Source organism: Bufo bufo, chromosome 1 (genome assembly GCF_905171765.1).
Source record: "Bufo bufo chromosome 1, aBufBuf1.1, whole genome shotgun sequence".
Lineage (NCBI taxonomy): Eukaryota > Metazoa > Chordata > Amphibia > Anura > Bufonidae > Bufo > Bufo bufo.
In genome coordinates this window covers 238,326,053-238,344,864 of record NC_053389.1, presented here as the reverse complement: position 1 = coordinate 238,344,864, position 18,812 = coordinate 238,326,053, and the positions used below count along the sequence as shown (strand labels likewise).

Below are 18,812 nucleotides of genomic sequence, written 5' to 3'. Positions count from 1 at the left end.
GCGCCGGGCGAGCGCTCTGCCACGACCTCGGCCACTGCAGACAATGCCAGGAGCCAGTGGCACACAACTCCATCACAATGGGGATTAAATCTCAACTATGATAAGAATGTGGCTATGGGATGTCTGCAGTGTTTGCACAGGTTCCTGACAATGGCGACTCCGTAGCATAAATTACCTGCAGCTACACGAACGAACATAAGATATGAGCACACAAAGAAACAAAACTTGCCCTATAGAATCAGACATCTGTTGTATCAACCATGTGGATGACTCAGAAGATGATGAGCAAACTCAGCTTAAAGGGAAACTCCGCTCCAAAATGAAAACCCATCTCTTACGTAGGGTCGATAATAGTCCCATGGTAGCACACAGGTGTCAGACTCCACCCACACAGGCACTGCTTATCAGGGGCACACAGTCTTGAAAAACAATGATGCATTATGGGATCACCCCTGATCATACAGGCTGCACATGGTGAGGCCTGGTAACTATTTCCACCACACAAAACAATGCACAGCGTTCATTCTGCTGCACGTCCGCCATGTTGCTCTTACCTTCTGGTTCGCTTTTGATCAGCTCCTCCATTTTCCGTTGCTTCAGTGAGTCCACCACGTCGGCTAAGCTACCTTTTCGCCTTTCAGGGGTCCCCAATGCGGTGTTAGACAAGGATTCACCGCTCTGTCTCCCACCTTCATCTGCCTTCAGGGGTGAGGTAGCTGAGTTTTGAGGGGCAAATGAAGAGACCGCCTTATTGCCGTCTATATCCTAGAAGGTTGAGAAGAAAAACAGGATGTTAGAACCTGTGTAGGCCATGTCTACAAATCTACTTGCCCCTTCCCCAAACATGGCAGCCGGCTGCAAAGAGAGGAAATTAAAAAAGGGAGACAGATTGTGTTGTGTTCACAACGTATGGACCCGCTGAGATGCTGTTTGATATCTGCTACATGCGGAAGCCATTATTGGGGCATAGATATTGCAACAGCGTAGCCGCTTTGGAAACTCTCAGCTTTGTCTGTATTGGATGAGGAAGCTACGGCGTCATATGTGGAGGACATAACAGCGGCATGTTTTACGACATATCAGTGCCATTTTTTTCCATAAACGGACCCACCCACGATCTTTAACGTATTACATTGTTTAACCTTTAGCATGAAAATTGTTGAACTGTTCGTAAAGGAATCATACGGCCGCCAAAATAAAATGGCGGCTGACCAATCACATATTTGACGTTCAGCGCAGCAGAGGCAAGATTATAAGTGGGCTGGGGAACGGCGCACGGATCACCCAAGGTTCAGAGCGGCTCCATCTGGCCGATTTGCCGGGTGTTTCCACAATGAATAGCGTGGAATTATTCCAGAACTCGGATCACCCCCCCCCCCCCTCCAATGTATCTCCACCATTCCTGCAGCTCATCTCTGAAAACTAAATTCAATTAATGATTGCGAATGTGCCAGCTGACAATAGACCATGTGTCCCCGATATTAGGCTCATCTTAGATGGCAACCCTGTAATTGTGCCACTTAGCCGTATATAATTGAAAGTGACAGCAAATGTGTGGGGGAGGGGAGGGGGAGGAACAGGATCTGGGATACAGGTGAAATCGCCAACATCACCAGGGAATGGATTGCGGATGAGGTGGGAAGGTCGGCACCTAACCAGGAATGTCCAGAAATGTACAATCCGGGTGAATGGATTAATTTGTAAAAGGCAGCCAGTGCTGAATGCAATGGTAGATCAGGCAAAGGCTGAGGGCTTCTTCATAAGAATGACAGTAAACAGAACGTTAAAAGCAAAAATAAAATAAAAATAATACGTTAAACATATTAACTCCACCACAAAAGACGTCTGCAGATTCCATGGACGCAGCGACTCGGCCGACTACTTCCCTGCATTTTCCGATCATAAAACCTGCAGGGACAGGACTTACTGTTCAGAGACTGAGGACCTGGAGCGACACATTATATGGGGCCAGCCAACAGCTACAAGGTGTTATTAGGCGTCTCAGGGAAGAAGATGAAAGCACCCCATGAGTTATAGTACCTGACCTAGTGCTACAGCAGAATACGCATTCCTGCCAATGTGCACCATGGAACAAAATAGTGATCATGGGGGGCAGGGGGGGCGCTCCGTGTCCTGTCACTAATCCCACTGCTACAGTCATCCTGCAGACTCTCCCCAGGGAGCAACATACTATATTCATCTCTCCTACAGTAAAGACTGTATTACACTGCCCGTGTGAACGCTCGTTAGCGATCATCTTGCCGTGTAATACTGCCGCCAATTGCACGATTAACGAACAAACTCTCGATCATGGGGCAATCTGAATCTTTTGACATGTTTAAAAATGATCGTTTGCAGCAGCAGAGCGTGGTGTCAAATAATGATCTGCCGCCAACAAAACAATTTACAGCATGGGGACGAGTGACAGCATAGCGATCGCTCCTCCCATGCTGTAGAGGAGATCGCTGCATGGAATAGCAGCGCTCTCCTCCTCTAGCGAGCAGGCAATTGCCGCGAGGGAACGCTTCCATCCTGACAATCGTCTGACACATCGGGCTGCATATTACAGCCTTAAGCTACTTTCACATTGGCGCTTTGTATTCCGGTTTTCAGATCCGGCAGAGGATCTCAAAACCGGAGCAAAACACTTCCGGTCGATTTAATACATCAGGATGCCTCCGTTCCATTTGGATGTGGTTGTATTAAATCGGAACTGAACAAGCGGCACTAAAAACAACGTAAGTCAAAGGGTGACAGATCCATTTGTTTTTGGATCTGAAAAAAACGGATCCAGCACCACTAACTTACATTGTCTTTAGTGCCGGAACCGGTTTGTTCAGTTTCGCTGCGGTTTTGTGTTCGGTCACAGAGCTGATCTGTTTTGACCCATTGAAAATGAATGGGGACAAAATGGAAGCGTTTTGCTCCGTTTTTGAGATCCTCTGCCGGATCTCAAGGTTGGAATACAAAGCGCAGAAGTGAAAATAGACTTAAGGTTGCATTTACTATATATATTACTTTTATATTACTGTACAAAGTCAGTAAAATGGAATGCGGTTATACCGCGGGTTGGCACGCTTTTGCGATGCGGCTCCTACAGGTGAAGAACCTTCAGATCATTCTGACCGTAATTGCCAGTATGGACGAGTATGGTAGCCTCTGCGTAATGATTGTCCATCAGATGATTCAGGGTTGCTCAGCTATCAAACCTAATTTGTACGGCAGCCCGAAATGAGTTTAAACTGGTTGTCACAGCCCCACCCCTTATGTGAAATAGTGAGGTTGATGATCCATCCAGTTTAGGAGTACTGACTGCAACCCCTTGTAGCACAGGATCATGGTTCACGGTTTGTAAAAGGCATGCAAACACTTGCATGAGTGGAAACATTAAAAGGGGAACTCCATCTGTAGCCAGAAGTCGCCAAGTCCAACGCCACACTATCCAAATACAATGGGGGAGACCCCATAAGGGTTTAGTGTGGAATACCCCTCTGAAAATCAGCCAGCTGCCTCTAAAAGGGGTTGTGCCGCTAAAAATATTCGACATTTTTCAAACCAGCACCCGGATCTGAATACTTTTGTAATTGCACGTCATTAAAAACGTAATATCTGTATAGCGCCACCTGCTGTTCCTTCTTATTCCTATTTCTCGCCCACCTCACTGAAGTGGTCGCACGCGCTCAGTTTAAATCTTCAACTGCCACTAGCCGTATCTTCTGTTAAAAGCTGTGTCAGTTACAGGGAAAGAGCTACAGCACAAAGGACAAGCCTTCTGAAAAGGGACACACCCCTGAGTTGCCAGGCTGAAACAAATCCAGCAGAGCAATAAATGGGGGCATCTTTTGACCCATGTGAGGTTCAGGGCTGGTTCTAGTTTTGTTAGAAAGAAATTATCATGTACTCTATGATGTCCGATTGTCATTTTTTATATAATTCATGGTATAACCCCTATAAAGCAGACCTATACACGGTGGCAGGCAGATACCGCCTTAAAGGGAAACCCCTCTTGTTGGAAGCGAGTGTTTTGTCATTCGTTCCTACCAGATCAATAAGCTGAATATTGGTGCAACCCACAAAATGGTGACTCCCGCTGGACGCATAAATAAAGGGCCCTATGTGGGCTAGAACCTAGCGCTTTCCACTCTCGTTAGCGTCCACCGGCGGCGGGGAACAATAGCGGCTGTTACTGACGTGAATGCTTCCATGTAAATCAGGGGAGAATTAGCAGGCAGGTATCAGTCAGTCACGCAACACAGAGACGCTTCCACAAAAGTCGCTGGAAATCCATTCATTATATGCAGCGAGATCAAACAGGGAGCTCATAATTAAAAAGCTCCTATTGAGCACTTAGACTCTCGTAACACACAGAGCGAGCGCACAAAGCGGACGGCCGACTCACAAGAGTCACTCTCCATCTCTCCTAATTAATTTCATAGATTTCCTGCTCATTCGCCATCGGGTTTATATAGGAGCCATAGACAGTGGCGCATTCGCCCCACAAGGATCAATGCGGGCGGAATCTTAATTAACACAGCGCCGTTTACTCCAGAATGCGCTGAATACAATGTGTTAATAGAAATGAAATCAGAAAGGAGTCACTGATCAAAACCGGAAACCTGGAGCGCCGCGATACGTGCATGCGAGAATGTCCCGGAGGATTGGTTCAAATGTCAGATTCACGTACTGGACCGCGCCATAGGACAGACAGAATCTACGCAGGCAGTTATAAAGCCTCTTGCGCATCTGAAGTCATGCTCTAGTCACATCGAAAGCTGCATTCGCAGTTGTTTACTATCACATGGAAAGAGACTATCCATGGTGTAACAGCTAGGCTCCCAGAATGCAGTGAAAGTGTAAATGCAGCTCTGGATGTGACTGAAGCATCCCTATCATCTGTAAACGTCCATGGGACAATGTTGCGTGCATGTCACTGTGAGAGGAGTTGAGCAGTCTTCATCACCTATTGATTTTTATGGGAGAAGTGTAGTGAGCATGCTCAGTGACATGTACAGGGAGAGGGATGAGGAGGGCTAATCATCTTCAAGTGGTTGACCCGTTAAGACAACGTATCCCTATCCACAGGGTAGAGAATAAGTGTCTGACCATTGACTTGTGTGGAGTGACCACCGCCCCTATACAAACAGTGTATCAGAAGAGGACCCCCGCTGATCAGACACTTGTCTCCTATCCTGTGGATAGGAATAAGTTGTCTTAATGGGACAACCCCTTTAAAATGGTGGATCGTGTGTTATTTACTTAGTGATTCTTTTAAGATGTTACCTTTCAGTATAACCCACCCTCTTATGATAATGAGATGACTGTTGACCCTTCCCTCAGTGTACACAGCACAAGCTGAAAACCGACATAAAGTAGTGATTATTAAAGCAGGGAACTTTCTATATTATCTGTACTTAGTTATCAGTGTGTAATCTGTGGTGTTACATAGGACTGCAGGCAACATCTACTACATTATCTGTACTCAAAGAGTTATCACTATGTGTTATCTGTGGTGTTACATAGGACTGCAGGTGACATTTACTACAGTATCTGTAGTCAGAGAGTAATTACTGTGTGTTATCATTGGTGTTACATAGGACTGCAGGTAACATCTAATACATTATATGTTACCAGATAGCAATTCCTGTGTCTTCTGTGGCATTACATAGGGCTGCAGGAAATATGTACTACATTATCTGAATTCAGAGAGTAATCACTGCCTTTTCTGTGATGCTACATAGGACTGCACGTTCCATCTAATAAATTATCTGTTCTCAGAGAGCAATCACTGTGTTTTCTGTGGCGTTACATAGGACTGCAGGAAATATGTACTACATTATCTGTACTCAGAGAGTAATCACTGTGTTATCTGTGGTGGTAGATTGGACTGCTGCTACAATCTACTACATGATCTGTTCTCATAGTTATTACTGTGAGTTACATAGGACTGCACACAACACCTGCTGCGTTATCTGTTCCAAAAAAAGATGTAGCCCCCAAAGAGTTCAAAGAAGCCATTCAGCCCTGCTACATCTGAGAGGGCACATCCAGACTGGACCGTCGTTTTTCAGTCCTCTCACCAGCTGTCTCTCAGTCATTCTGCATCTTGTCTGTTCCGTCTCCTCCGATGATTCGGCCGCGCTCGCCGCCCTGAGCGCCTGTAATCACCCACATACATATTAATCAACCGGGAGAGGGAAGAATGGGAACAAGAAGCAGAGAGAGTCTTAAATACCATCTCTCCTCCAGGCTGCAATTTCTCCAGATGAAGAGGTCAGCCCTGTTTAGTTGTGCGCTGCCGCGTTAATTTAGTATGACAAGATAAAGCAGTAATCTGCGCGGTGCGAGCCCGTAAGCCGCCTTCCACCCGGGGACACGCTCCACTCCATTCCCACTGTATATCACTTGATACAATTGCCGTGACAAAGCCCCTGAGTTCTCTTATGTAAATCTCCCTCTTCCTCTGCCAGTCAGGCGGGCGGCGCGCAAGCTATAGGAACCCTGGCACGTTACAGGGCTCCCACAAGATGGTTAGTATCGGGATAATCCATTGATCTCTTGCTTCCATATCGGCTTGGGATTCTCAATCTGCCGTGTTGACTTGACAGCGGCGGCACATAAACCCCACGCGTTTCATGTTTCCTGAGATTTGGAGACTTCTGGGTCTGATCGTTTTCAAAGCCTTTATCGTTTCTATGCAAAGATTATCCTGAACCTTTTCACAGCAGAGCCACGTGGAGCCGGCTGATAATGGTCCGGAAAGTCCCACCGTGGTGGGGGCCTAGGAGATCCTTGAACGCGCCTCAGATGCCTTCCAATTCTTTTCTAGGGGCTTCAGTCATGGCTACCCATTCTATCGCCTCTTCTGTAGGTTACCTACCACCACCTACTGCACAAAAGCCGATTTCTGGCTGCACAGATAAAAAGGGGGGAAAAAAGCCAACACTGGAGACCCCCACGATCAGCTGTTTGAGAAGGCACCAGCCCTCCTGTGAGCACCATGGCCTTCTCACAGCTTTCACTAAGCAAGTGACAACACATTCATTGGTCACATGGCCTAGACGCAACTCGGTCCCATTCAAGTGAATGGGGATGAGCGCAATACCAAGAACATCCACTATTCAATGTAGGGCGCTGTGCTTGGTGAGCACGGAGAAGGCTGCAGTGCTCACAGGAGCGATGCTGCCTTCTCAATCAGCTGATAGATGGAGGTCTGGGATGTCGGACCCCCACTGATCAGTATTAAAGTCTTGGAAAACCCCTTTAAGTCCCTCTGTGCTGCCAAGCTCGGTTCCAAGTTTTAAAGTGGTTTTTAACTTTAAAAATCAAGCCCCGAAGTTATTCAACAAAGTCTCGCGCAACTTTGCGAATAACTATCTTCGCCTCATCGGAGGCCGTACATTTTAATGCTGTACAGAGATGGATCTCCGTACTGCATTAAAACAAAGGTTTTAGCGAAGCGACTTCACATGTAGCATCCGAAACTCGCTTCGCTCAACACTAGAGCCAACCATCGATGAGCTCCCGCCTTAGTGCAAGGCATGTAATATTTGTCAATAGTGTCACAATGAGGCACGCTTTAACGCAACAGGCACAACAAATATCGACATAAATGATGTGGTGCATGTCGTGTGCAAGGTTTCCTCCATTGACTTTAATGGAAGTTGTGCCTGACATGCGACTCTCCAGTGTTTTTACAGCCAAATCCCAGCTCTAAAATAGTTGTGTGACAGCTAATTGCACACAAGTCGCACCTATTTTTGTATCACGCAATTTTTCGGCAACCTGGATTTGCGTGACCTGTCGCAGTCTACCCTTAATCATAATGATCATCATTCTAACTACCACCATCACTTTCACCGATATCCTCCGCCACATCAGGTCACTGCGCTGTAAGGGAATACCATTAGAGATGGTTTCAAGGACAGAAGCCACCCAGCTTTCCGGGAGTTCTAAAATCCCCTTAGTTAGGCCTCCTGCACACGAACGTGTGCTGCCTGTTGCCGTATTGCGGACCGCATTTGTGGATCAGCAATACACGGGCACCGTTCCGTGTGCATTCTGCATCACGGAAGCAGACCCATTCACTTCAATGGGTCCGCAAATCCGGAGATGCGGAACGGAAGCACGGAACACTACGAAAGCACTACGGAGTGCTTCCGTGGGGTTTCGTCCCGTACTTCCGTTCCGCAAAAAGATAGAACATGTCCTATCTTTTAGCGGAACGGCCGGATCGCGGACCCATTAAAGTGAATGGGTTTGTGATCCGCTGCGGCTGCCCCACGGTCGGTGTTCGCGCATTGCGGCCCGCATTTTGCGACCCGCAGCACGGCCACGGGGCGCACATGTTCGTGTGCAGGAGGCCTTATAAAGTGATGAGAGAGTAGTAGATGCATCGGTCCACAGTTAGGGCTCATGCACACAAACGTATTTTATTTCCGTGTCCGTTCCATTTTATTTGCGGACCGTATGCGGAACCATTCATTTCAATAGGTCCGCAAAAAAAACCGGAAGGTACTCAGTGTGCATTCCATTTCCGTATGTCCGTATTTCCATTCCGCATTACGGACAAGGATAGTACTGCTCTATTAGGGGCCAGCTGTTCCGTTCTGCAAAATACAGAATGCACATGGACGTCATCCAGATTTTTTGCGGATCAGTTTTTTGCAGACCGCAAAATACATACGGTCGTGTGCAAGAGCCCTTAGGCAGATTGGCCCTGCAGGGCTTAGGAAAGTTGGGTAGAAACACTCTCAACAGATAAAAAAAATAATATTCCACAAGAGCTGTATCCAGCAACAACGTAACAAGCCCGAGGACCCCTAAATCCTGGGAATCCTAAGGGGCCGTTCACATTGTGACTTTTACCCCATTGGAACTTTGGCAGGGAGACCCAAGCTAAAGATTTGCTGGCGGCTGCTTGGTTTCTGCCTTCCAATGATTTCAATTGGAGGCCGCACTTAGGACAGCGAAGCGGTGGCCTAAAGCCGTGGCGAGAAGGGACATGTCTGTTCCAATCCTCAGTAGCGTCTCCCATTAAAATTAATGGGAGGCAGAAAGGACGCAGCTGCTGCTGTCTGCGCCATAATACTGCGGTAAAATCCGCCGTGTGAACAGCCCCTAAAACTAAAGGCAGACTTGGAAATCCTGTCCAAGTGGTCTCCTATTGCCAGGGTTTGAGTTATCTTGATACACATGCTGGCTGCCATCAATGTGTCTGTAGGGGCTGTGATATATACCTGCATTATTATATGGAGTTATTTCCTCTTGCCTGTGCAAGTGGCAGTCTTCACTTTAGTTCGGACATTCTATTCACCAACCAAGATTATCAGGGGACGACGATTTCTTGGGGGCAGGGTTGCTTTGTACACTATGGGCAGGATTGGTGAAATGTGTTCATGATCCCGAGCTAAACTAAACCTACGGCACAAAACACACTGCACAGCCAAAGATCGCAGTGCCTACACTGCAAGTGGCCCCTTTAAACGTCATCACATCCATGCAGTGGCCCTGATAAATTCAACCAAATCCAGGCCAGACGCGTTTCAAGCCCAGAAATCAGTGGTGATGTTTCCTGCAAACTTTTCTACAACTTCAGAGACAGAGAAGTCGTTTGTCTGCTCTCTCTGCAGTGACTACAACCACCGCTCACGGAACACGGAGTCATTTGCTCTTCCAAATTAAAAGAGTGCTGGAGGCGAGCGGAATAATAGCTCAGCCGGGCAAGTAATGTAAGCGAAGGATGCAGTGATCGCCAATGACCCGCGGCAGAATCATCCGAAGAGAAGAAACAAAACTTCCCGCTGCGGATTCCTTACAACTGAGACGCTCGATGATGCGACACATAAAAGGGCGGGTGACATGGTGGCTGCTTCATGTCTCTTCAGTAAATCTGAATCCTTGAGTCGTCCTCTCCTCTCACAACTAACACAGTCACAGCTCTAAATGAAGCTGTCACCCAATGACTCCAAAGCAAATCTCCCCAATACTGCCAATATGGAGGATGCGTCCACTGTACAGTCTTCAGAGGTGAAGAAAAGCTGGAGGAGCTGCCAACCTGAGAGGCTACCCGTGCATCCTGCACTGGAGAAGAGACATCACCTCATGTGACATTCAGGGGTCCGGATAAGGCTACTTTCCCACTGGCGTTCGGTGCGGATACGTCTTGTATCTGCACAAACGGATCCGCACCGATAATGCAAACGCTTGAATCCGTTAATAACGGATCCGTTTGCATTATTCATAAAAAAAAAAGTCTAAGTCAAAACGGATCCGTCTTGACTTACATTGAAAGTCAATAGGGGACGGATTCGTTTTCAATTGCACCATATTGTGTCAGTGAAAAACGGATCCGTCCCCATTGACTTATATTGTAAGTCAGGACGGATCCGTTTGGATCCGCATTGTCAGGCGGACGCCAAAACGCTGCAAGCTGTGTTTTAGTGAACCCGCCTAAAAAACGCATCGGAGACCAAACGCAGCCAAACTGATGCCTTCTGAACGGATCCTTATCCATTCAGAATGCATTGGGGCTGAACTGATCCGTTTTGGGCTGCCTGTGAGAGCCCTGAAACGGATCTCACAAGCGGACCCAGAAACGCCAGTGTGAAAGTAGCCTAAGCTGGATGACAACCAAGTTAGGCTGGATTCTTCACGTTATACAGTCAGGCCTCGTCCACACCTTGCAGATTTGCTGCAGATTTTCTCCACTGTCTTCTGTTCATCATAAAAATTCAGGTGGAAAATACACAGAAAACAAAAACTAAAATCCGCACCATTTTCCACATCGAATCCATTTGAAGAACATTAGATTTGATGCAGAAAAAAAAAAAAAAAAAAAAAAAAAAAAAAAAATCGACAGTAAATTCGCTACTCATGGACGGACCCCGACACATCTGCATTGGCGGTCATATTAACATCACCCAGCTTTCCCAGCAGCAGATCTCCAGTGATCCTATCACATGTAATCTCAGACATCACCCAGATGGAAGGACTTGTATACAGGGTCAGGGCGGACAATCAGAGCCGTTCACATACATAGGGGTTCTCTCTGCTCTACAGTATTAGACAGTGGCTTAGATACGGTAGACTGAGTGTGCGGAAATAAGATCTCTAATTAGCTCCTCAGATGGGGCCCCTGGGGCTCTTGTTCCCTTGCAGCTCTGTATACTGAGTAGAGGGAGGGGTGTAATCTGAGGTGTCCTCATTTAAAGGGTTCTGTCCTAGTGAAATCCACGGCAAGAAACTTTGTTGTACTTCTTGGGCACACATCCTTCACTTACATCATGTCATACTCCACTCACACCCAAAGCTGCATTCACTATATTGAAGGCTTCCTTTTTGCCCAGGACCTCACATCTCTCTAAAGTGTATTTAGGAAACTAAGATGTTAGTGGTGGGTATCCTGATGGGGAACGGAGGGGGTTCGTTATACCAACTGCGCCGCTGTCTCCTTCACAGAAATAAAACTAACTCAGAGAACAACTTTAACCCCTAAACCCATGTGCAGAGTAAAAAAGAGGAGATAATAGCGAAAATCTGCCTCACTACCTGCCAGAGCACAATGCGACAGTTGGCTGCAACTCCCACATATCTGTAAACTAAACATATCTGTTCCCCGGGTACGTCATTCTGTCTTTTGGCAACAATAAAAAGATCCAATTATCTCACACAATTACTGACATCATGTAATGTCCCCAAAGGGAGGCGCCGATGAGTAAAACGCTATATTCTTATCTGTGACCGTTCTAAACAGTTATTCTATTATTGTACATATAAGGCAGTATTATCATAGTTATCTTCTTGTACATAGGGGGCAGTATTATAGTAGTTATATTCTTGTACATAGGAGGCAGTATTATAGTAGTTATATCCTTGTACATAGGAGGCAGTATTATAGTAGTTATATTCTTGTATATAGGAGGCAGTATTATAGTAGTTATATTCTTGTACATAGGAGGCAGTATTATAGTAGTTATATTCTTGTACATAGGAGTAGTATTATAGTAGTTATATCCTTGTACATAGGAGGCAGTATTATAGCAGTTATATTGTTGTACATAGGAGACAGTATTATAGTAGTTATATTCTTGTACATAGGAGGCAGTATTATAGTAGTTATATACTTGTACATGGGGCAGTATTATAGTAGTTATATACTTGTACATGGGGCAGTATTATAGTAGTTATATACTTGTACATGGGGCAGTATTAGAGTAGTTATATACTTGTACATGGGGCAGTATTATAGTAGTTATATTCTTGTACATAGAAGGCAGTATTATAGTGGTTATATTGATGTACATAGGAGGCAGTATTATAGTAGTTATATTCTTGTACATAGGAGGCAGTATTATAGTAGTTATATACTTGTAGATAGGAGGCAGTATTATAGTAGTTATATTCTTGTACATGGGGCAGTATTATAGAAGTTATATTCTTGTACATAGGAGGCAGTATTATAGTAGTATATTCTTGTACATAGGAGGCAGTATTATAGTAGTTATATTCTTGTACATAGGGGGCAGTATTATAGTAGTTATATTCTTATACATAGGAGGCAGTATTATAGTAATTATATTCTTGTACATAGAAGACAGTGTTATAGTAGTTATATTCTTGTACATAGGGGGCAGTATTATAGTAGTTATATTCTTGTATATAGGAGGAAGTATTATAGTAGTTATATTCTTGTACATGGGGCAGTATTATAGTAGTTATATTCTTGTACATGGGGGCAGTATTATAGTAGTTATATTCTTGTACATAGGGGGGCAGTGTTATAGTAGTTATATTCTTGTACATAGGGGGCAGTATTATAGTAGTTATATTCTTGTACATAGGAGGCAGTATTATAGTAATATTCTTGTACATAGGGGGCAGCATCACAGTAGTCAAATAATATTATATAGAAGGCAGTATTATGGTATATTCTTGCACACGGGGGCGGTATTGTACTACTTATATTGTAGCTAGTGGGAGAAGTTATTAGTCATTATAACTGACGTTCTTTAACCTTGACACAACTGTATACTTTTTTTGCTGTGTTAATCACAATGACAGTCATAGAACAAGTGTCTTGATGCAGATCGTCACTGACAGGCTAATATCTGAGCAGTTGGTTTTCTCATCGTCCTGCATCCGTACAGATCAGCTGAAATCCCAGGATTATATTGGAGCTTTCATGTGGCATTGCACTGGAAGAGTATGATATGACTCCCTGACACAGTGTAACAGGCTAAGGAAGCCCAAGTTCTACAGCGGTGGCATCCTCGTGATCTGCAGCAATCGGTAAACAAGCGTGCCTATCTCTCTCAGAAGCATGAGTTTGAAGATAAAATGTGTGAAATCCCGTGTAGGGATTTATACTGCACACTGCACATATGGTATGTAAGCCAGCATTAACACAATCCCTGCAAATCTATTCGCCACGCTGGAGAACGGAGAGCGCCGCTTCGACAAGTAATCACATTTTATGTGTACACAGAAGAGGCCGTTGCATTCACCCGACAACAATGGCTTCTTCACAGAAGTCGACACAAAAGTCACTGGTGGTTCCAGGTTTAATCTCAATTAGCGAGCGGCGCTTTAAGACTGAATTACGTTAATGGCACAACTGGGTTCTATTTAATATCATTCAATCCACTAATGTATGAGGAAACCGCAGTGAAAGTTAAGATGGAAGGAAAACCTCGGAGATGCTTTTACGATACGTCACTGGTAAAGACGTGAGACAGACTGTGGCACCTGCGCAGCTCCTGCCTCTGCCGACCCTGCAGCCTTAGTGTCACACATCACTGCAGCGTGCGGTGTCACAGGCTAGAGACTGCTTCTGAAATGTGGAAATGTGAAACTTTCCATGTTCTGGTCACTAAACATGGACGTGTTTTTAAATGGACTGCATGCAGATGGCGTCCATGTGCAGTTTTTCTCGCACACCCTTTCACGTCAGTAGGTGAGACCGCCCTAAATGGTGTCTGCGGTGGCCTTCTCTGCATGGACTGATGGTGAACAGCGCTCATCTGAATTAATCTCTAGTCTGAATCTCGGAATGGCGCCATTACCTTTAAGGTAGCAAATTCCATCTGAAAGGGTTAGCGGAAATAAGGTTTTATCACTGTATAATGTAAACTGCAACTTTCTAATAGACATTGGGGGTAAGAAAAGAAAATAGGTGGCATAGATTTTGCACTATAATTCACACCAGTTATGGAAAAGACCACACCCCCTTCCACCAAGCCCCACCCACTTTTGTAGAGTTGGGGAAAAAATACAAAAAAAAATGCAATTTTTCTATGCCGGGAAACTAGTATACTCTGTGTGTAAATAAATTTGCTTGCTATGAGAGAATGGGACCATTGTGGTTTCCACCCGGAGACTGAGAATATGTACATGGTTAATACTTCTCACCCGGGTGCAGGATTCGTCACAATGTATCAGTCCAGGACAGGAGACAGATTTGTGCTGCTGTGTTTGGCTCACAGCGGATTCTCTACACGACCGTTGTTTTATTCAGTGTCCGTTGCACCGTGTTTCGTGATTTTCTGCGGACCCATTGATTTTCAATGGGTCCGTTGAAAACTGGGCTAATGCACCGTTTGTCATCCGCGTCCGTGATTTCAGTCCGTAAAAAAAATATAACCTGTCCTATTATTTTCACGGAAAACGGTTCGCGGACCCATTCAAGTCAATGAGACCGCTAAAAAACGCGGACGCACACAAGATTGTCATCCGCGCGTCCACGTCCGTTTTTTTCCTATCATTTGCATGGCAAACCTGTCAGACTTTTTTCTACTTTCCTTTATGTCTGGTGGTCCTCCAAAAATAAAGGAAGACCCACTGAATCAAAAACGGAAACGGATCACGGAACAACGGAACCCCATTTTGCGGAACGGAACACCACAACGGTCGTGTGCATGAGGCCTAATGCACAGTAAGAACTAGGGCTGCACGATATGGGAATTTTGTGCAATTCCGATTAGGGCCCTAAAAATTGCGATAACGATATGCGATGCAATATTTTAAGGGAATTGTGCTAGAGGTCTATTTGCACTGTTATGGAGGGGATCTGTGGATGACACTGTTATGGGGGATCTGTGGATGACACTGTTATGGAGGGGATCTGTGAATGGCACTGTTATGGAGGGGATCTGTGAATGGCACTGTTATGGAGGGGATCTGTGAATGGCACTGTTATGGAGGGGATCTGTGGATGACACTATTATGGGGGATCTGTGTATGACAGACTGTTATCGGGGATCTGTGGATGACACTGTTATGGAGGGGGATCTGTGGATGACACTGTTATGGAGGGGGATCTGTGGATGACACTGTTATAGGGAGGGGGATCTGTGGATGACACTGTTATAGGGAGGGGGATCTGTGGATGACACTGTTATAGGGAGGGGGATCTGTGGATGACACTGTTATAGGGAGGGGGATCTGTGGATGACACTGTTATAGGGAGGGGGATCTGTGGATGACACTGTTATAGGGAGGGGGATCTGTGGATGACACTGTTATAGGGAGGGGGATCTGTGGATGACACTGTTATAGGGAGGGGGATCTGTGGATGACACTGTTATGGGGGATCTGTGAATGGCACTGTTATGGAGGGGATCTGTGAATGGCACTGTTATGGAGGGGATCTGTGAATGGCACTGTTATGGAGGGGATCTGTGAATGGCACTGTTATCGAGGGTTATCTGTGAATGGCACTGTTATGGAGGGGATTTGTGAATGGCACTGTTATGGAGGGGATCTGTGTATGACAGACTGTTATTGGGGATCTGTGGATGACAGACTGTTATTGGGGATCTGTGGATGACACACTGTTATCGGGGATCTGTGGATGACACACTGTTATGGAGGGGGATCTGTGGATGACACTGTTATGGAGGGGGATCTGTGGATGACACTGTTATGGAGGGGGATCTGTGGATGACACTGTTATGGAGGGGGATCTGTGGATGACACTGTTATGGAGGGGGATCTGTGGATGACACTGTTATGGAGGGGGATCTGTGGATGACACTGTTATGGGGGATCTGTGGATGACACTATTATGGGGGATCTGTGGATGACACACTGTTATTGGGGATCTGTGGACGACACCCTGTTATGGGGGGTCTCTGGATGGCACTGTTATGGGGGATCTCTGGATGGCACTGTGATGGGGGATCTCTGGATGGCACTGTGATGGGGGCATCTGTGGATGACACTGTGATGGGGGCATCTGTGGATGACACTGTGATGGGGGCATCTGTGGATGACACTGTGATGGGGGCATCTGTGGATGACACTGTGATGGGGGTATCTGTGGATGACACATATATAGCATCTTATGCTATGTGCCATCCACAGATCCCCCCCATAATAGTGTCCCTGCAGTGTGAAGGGGCTGGGGGCCGGCATCTGTATTAGGAATGACAGTGGGGACAGGTGCAGTCCCTGTATTCTAATGCACTGGCCCCGCTCACTGTTGTATAATATTATCTAACATGTAGGCATTGTTAAAATATAATAATCCTGTATAATCCAGCTGAATTACTTACAGCTAAATTCCGTAGAAGAGAGGAGGCAGGCTGGGAGGGCGGGCGAGCGACGTGTCACTAACTACGTCCCGCGCCGCCTTCATTCATAAAGTAGGCGGCGCCGGTGCATGATGTAGTGAGTGACGCGCCGCCCACCCTCCCGGCCTGCCTCCTCCCTCCGGTCTTCCACGGAATTTAGCTGTAAGTAATACAGCTGGATTATACAGGATTATTATATTTTAACAATGCCTACATGTTACATAATATTATACAACAGTGAGGGGGCCAGTGCATTAGAATACAGGGACTGCACTGGTCCCCGCTGTCATTCTTAATACAGATGCCGGCCCCCAGCCCCTCCTCCCTCTGTGTATAGGTAATCGCAGCATTTTTGGGTCTGCCAAATCGCCATATCGCAATCGGCGATTATCGCGATACGATTGCTTTGGCGATATATCGTGCAGGCCTAGTAAGAACCCATTAGCTAAGTGAACAGGACTAGGCCAGGACCAGTGTTCAACCTCTGGGTGTAACTAATGACTGTTCCCATTCACCTTCAGCAAGCAGAGATCTTGAAACAGACTAGGAATTAAAATAGACATTCTATTAGGAAGCTGCAGAACCTTTCATTATACCCTACCCTTTTATTATAGACGTCCGTATGTTTTTTTTGTCCGCAAAAATGCTGATCCGATTTTTTGCAGGCAGTTCTGCATGTCCAAAAAAAAAGGATAGCATTCTGCATTTTTGCGGACCCATAGACTTCAATAGGACCACATCCTGATTTTGACTGACAAGTATAGGACACGTTTTATTTGTTTTGCGGAGCTATGGAATGGAAGAAAAGATGGGGACACAGTAGTGATTGGGTCCGCGTCTAATCCAAAAAATTGCAGATCAGATGCGGAAAGCTACATACAGCTGTGTGAATGAGCCCTCATGAAGCTTTATTTACAGGACACCGGACATTCAGATGGTTTCCCTCTTTTCCTTGAGCTTCATGTACGTTCCTGAACTTCCCAGCCAATGATTCTCCACAGATTAGAAGCAGCAAAAATGTGGACTATGATGACACCCTGGTGGCGGAACGTCCTGAAGGCATCCTGTCACATCTCATATTGAACGCCAATCAAATTAGCAAAGGACATTTGCCAAACTCAGCACCTTCCTCCCCCAATAAAAACATTTTTAGGATTAGGTCACATGACAAGGTCATGTGACACTGAGACAGGCGGTAGGAAACTGTGGAGGTGGTTTTCTGGGTCTGGGGGACTTTTTAAGGCATACGTTCGTTAAAGCGAGGCTCTCGGAATAAGAGGGGAACTCTCGGGAGAGTTCCCGAATCTCCTGAGCGCAAGAGAAGCCTCTCGCCACCTCCTGGAAATCCGAACTAAGTGTGTATGACAGGAGGATGCCGCGCCATCAGACACAGTTCCAGCGTCCAAACATACACTGAGGGGGAGAGGGCGGCATGAGATAAATGGGCAGTGCAAACACTAAAGGGGCATGGTTTGTGTAAAGGAGAGTGGCTCCTTCAGTCCATTGCTCTCTTTGCTGTGCTCCGGTCCCCCCATGTAACCTTCTGGCACGCAAGGGGAGGGGAGTCATGTGCGCCACTGCAGCGGTGACGTGTCCCCCAAGCGGCATGTCACTGCTGAGGCCAGTCATTGATTGCAGTAACCTGGCCTGCAGAGACCTTAATCCATGCCAGGACCAGAGAGTGGTCAAGAGAGCAGTGGACTGAGCGTTGGATCCTCTTGATTACAGATGGGAGAGTTCCTTTAGGGTCCATTCACACGGATCCGCAATACACCGGGCCGCACATGGCCGGCACTAAATAGAGCAGCTGCGGACAAAAATAGGACATGCTCTATTTTCTTGTGGAGCTGCGGACCAGAAGATCGGGGCTCTCCGCATCCATTCCGTCCCCATAGAGAATGAATGGGTCTGCACCCGTTCCGCACAATTGCGGAACGGATGTGGACCACACTTGCGGACGTGTGAATGGAGCCTTAAAGTAATATACACCACTACGTATAACTGTTGTATGTGTGGACATTGTCCAAAAGTATCATTTCTATTTATATTCCTCATGAATAAAACAGTTCAGGAGTTGTTTTTCATAAAGCTCTGTGTTACGTGATTCCTCTGTTATTCCTCCTGGAAATTCATAAGTAAATGCACAACCGCTTGTTGCTAGTGTGTGTGTGTGGGGGGGTGTCCCTACAGCCCAATCAGTATTGACAGTGGCAGACTGTATGGGTTCACATCCATTAGACAAGG

The 18,812-nt window shown here is 46.1% G+C and overlaps 1 protein-coding gene across 3 annotated transcripts in view; it reads right to left on the bottom strand.

The window, feature by feature from the left end:
- Positions 1-18,812, bottom strand: part of SOX5 (SRY-box transcription factor 5) — a 209,102-nt gene that overhangs the window by 154,475 nt on the left and 35,815 nt on the right. For all 3 annotated transcript variants that reach the window (XM_040437563.1, XM_040437555.1, XM_040437571.1), the window contains one exon: positions 555-765. In XM_040437563.1, the coding sequence (XP_040293497.1) occupies positions 555-765 (211 nt within the window). The remainder of the gene's footprint in view (positions 1-554; positions 766-18,812) is intronic.